At 33.0% G+C, this 2,567-nt stretch overlaps 1 protein-coding gene across 1 annotated transcript in view; it reads left to right on the forward strand.

Moving 5' to 3' along the window:
- slit1b (slit homolog 1b (Drosophila)) overlaps nt 1-2,567 on the forward strand; it is a 47,342-nt gene that overhangs the window by 16,463 nt on the left and 28,312 nt on the right. Inside the window, exons 5-8 of the mRNA XM_016519902.1 lie at nt 1,598-1,669; nt 1,810-1,881; nt 1,987-2,058; nt 2,168-2,331. Coding sequence (XP_016375388.1) covers nt 1,598-1,669; nt 1,810-1,881; nt 1,987-2,058; nt 2,168-2,331 — 380 coding nt within the window. The remainder of the gene's footprint in view (nt 1-1,597; nt 1,670-1,809; nt 1,882-1,986; nt 2,059-2,167; nt 2,332-2,567) is intronic.

Raw genomic sequence — 2,567 nt, forward strand, 5'->3', positions numbered from 1 at the left:
TCCAAAATAAAAGACATGAAAACATGAACAAGAAACACAACCCAAAACACCACATTACAATTATTTTAGATGAAAAAAAAAAAGACCAGTGGAATGCATTAAATAACATAGAAAATGTATGTCATTTTGACCTACATATGCATTCCAGGAATAATGATACCTTATAGAATGGAAATGCCTTTTAGAATGAAAATCTAAGATAAAAAATGAACCATCTCTGGAATGTGAGGTGAAAAATACCTCTTTGGCCATGTTTGCACTGAAATATACAAGGAGCAATTGAAAACACAGGCCATTTTAGACCTACATTCACATTTCTGACTCAAACAGCTGGAGGTTTTGTGTTCATTTCTATACTTACTTACGGAAAAACAGACTCCTTACTATTTGTTAAAATAAAACATATTCTGCATTTTCTCACTCTTTTCTCATTCCATTTCACACTTGATTACAGATTTCTTACTATGTGTCTGGTTCATTGTCAGGTTCAGTGGCCTGACTTCCACTGGAAATAGTACCTTAGCAACCGCCACCAATAATACAGCTAATACAGTCTGCTGTTAGCTTTTAGCTTTTTACTGCATTTTACTCTTTAAACAAAGAAAATGATCTTTAATTTGCTGAACTCTTTAAGGAACTTAAAATGCTTCAATCAAATGCAGACTGTAGCTTGAACCAATTGCGGCGAAACTTAAAAACAGTTTGCAATTGCAGGAAAAATCACATGCATTAGGAAAAGGTCACCGATGGCTTTCACATGGAGAGAAAACAGATGAAATGACATTTAGGAATCCAGATGTTCTTTTATTAAATGTCAATTTCCTGCAGAATAGCGCTGAGCATGACTAGATATGAAATATAGATACATTTCTTATCCATGGCTGTGAGACTATTTACCACCAAATTGGAAATGTTTTTCATGCAGAGGCTTTATTTTGTATGGTTGAAAGTAATTTGAAAGTCAATTAAAATAAATTAAATAATAAATAAATGATACAAATAAATTATAAATAAAAAAGTTACATAACATAATAAATAAAAAATACATTATTTGTGATTTATTGCATTTATTTATTTTTTTTAAACAAAAATAGAGACGTTTTGAAGAATCTTCATGCAGCTTTTTAACAGTTTATTGTGAAGAAACACCACACAATAAAAGTAGTCTGTTTATCTGAAGTTTTATTCAGTTCAATTCAATTCAAGTTTATTTGTACAGCGCTTTTCACGATACAAATCATTGCAAAGCAACTTTACAGCAAATTAAGTTTCTACAATATTTAGTGGTAGCTTATCAGTGGTGACTGTCAAAATGAAATAGTTTAAATGCATAATACATAATTTAATAAATCTGAGACAAAGCTGATAATTGAAACACTGAACTCTACTAAGGAGTAGTTCACCCAAAAATGAACATTTGCTGAATTTTACATTTTCAGCAAGTCTCCCCAACTGTAAAATAGCAATAAATGTTGCATCTTGACTTGGTGTTTTTTTGGTTGCTGATGTTTTCTAACCTAAACTTGCTTTTCAGCATCAGTTCAGTTCTAAATATGGATTTAATTTAATTAGATCTTTTAACAATTCTTTTAATTAGGGACTTAAGTGAAAATGCCATCCAGATGATACCGAGAAGAGCATTTAGAGGAGCCACGAACATCAAGAACTTGTGAGTTAAAGTTCACACAACTTTATCTATAAATGTTTCTTTTAATTTCCCCAATAAAATCTTACCCAATAAAATGATTTAAATGTAACCTTTAAATGATCAAAATGTCTTGTGTGCCATCGTGTTTGTGTTGATCTCAGACAGCTGGATAAGAATCACATCAGCTGCATTGAGGACGGAGCGTTTCGTGCCATGAGAGTCCTGGAGGTCCTGTATGTAAATTAGTAGTTTTATTTAAAAAAAAATGCTGTTTATTGCTTGGTTTGCGTGTATTTCGGATTATATCTGTTTCTTTTTTCTTTGATTCTCTTCCATAGCACACTGAACAACAATAATATCAGCACCATCCCCATTTCCAGCTTCAACCACATGCCCAAGTTACGTACCTTGTGAGTCCAGAGCCCTTTCCACATTTCTTCTCACACAGAAGTATGAGGATTGACAATAGTGATGCTTGCACAGTCAGTTTTCAGCAGTTTTCTGCTTTTGTTTTCATAGCCGGCTGCACTCTAACAGTCTGCGGTGTGACTGTCATTTGTCATGGTTGTCTCAGTGGCTCAGACAGAGACCAACGCTGGGACTTTACACACAGTGCAGTTCACCACCCAACCTACATGGCCTCAACCTGGCTGAATTGCAGAAGAAAGACTTTATATGCTCTGGTAAATCTGGCCTCTTGGGGCATGGGATGTAGTTTTGGCTGTAGCTTTGGCTTTTTTTGTAAACATTTTTGTCATTTTTTTTTTTTTTTTTTACAATTTAATAATAAAATTACAAGATAAATATTTACAGTTTTTATCGATTTTTACTTAATGAAGGTCACATTCACTTTCCTCAAATTTTGTGCTCCAAGGGTTAATTTCTATCAAAATGTTTTTCAAAAAAAAAAAAAAAAAAA

Source organism: Sinocyclocheilus rhinocerous, unplaced genomic scaffold, assembly GCF_001515625.1.
Source record: "Sinocyclocheilus rhinocerous isolate Xijiao unplaced genomic scaffold, SAMN03320098_v1.1 scaffold4525, whole genome shotgun sequence".
NCBI classification, from domain to species: Eukaryota; Metazoa; Chordata; class Actinopteri; order Cypriniformes; family Cyprinidae; genus Sinocyclocheilus; species Sinocyclocheilus rhinocerous.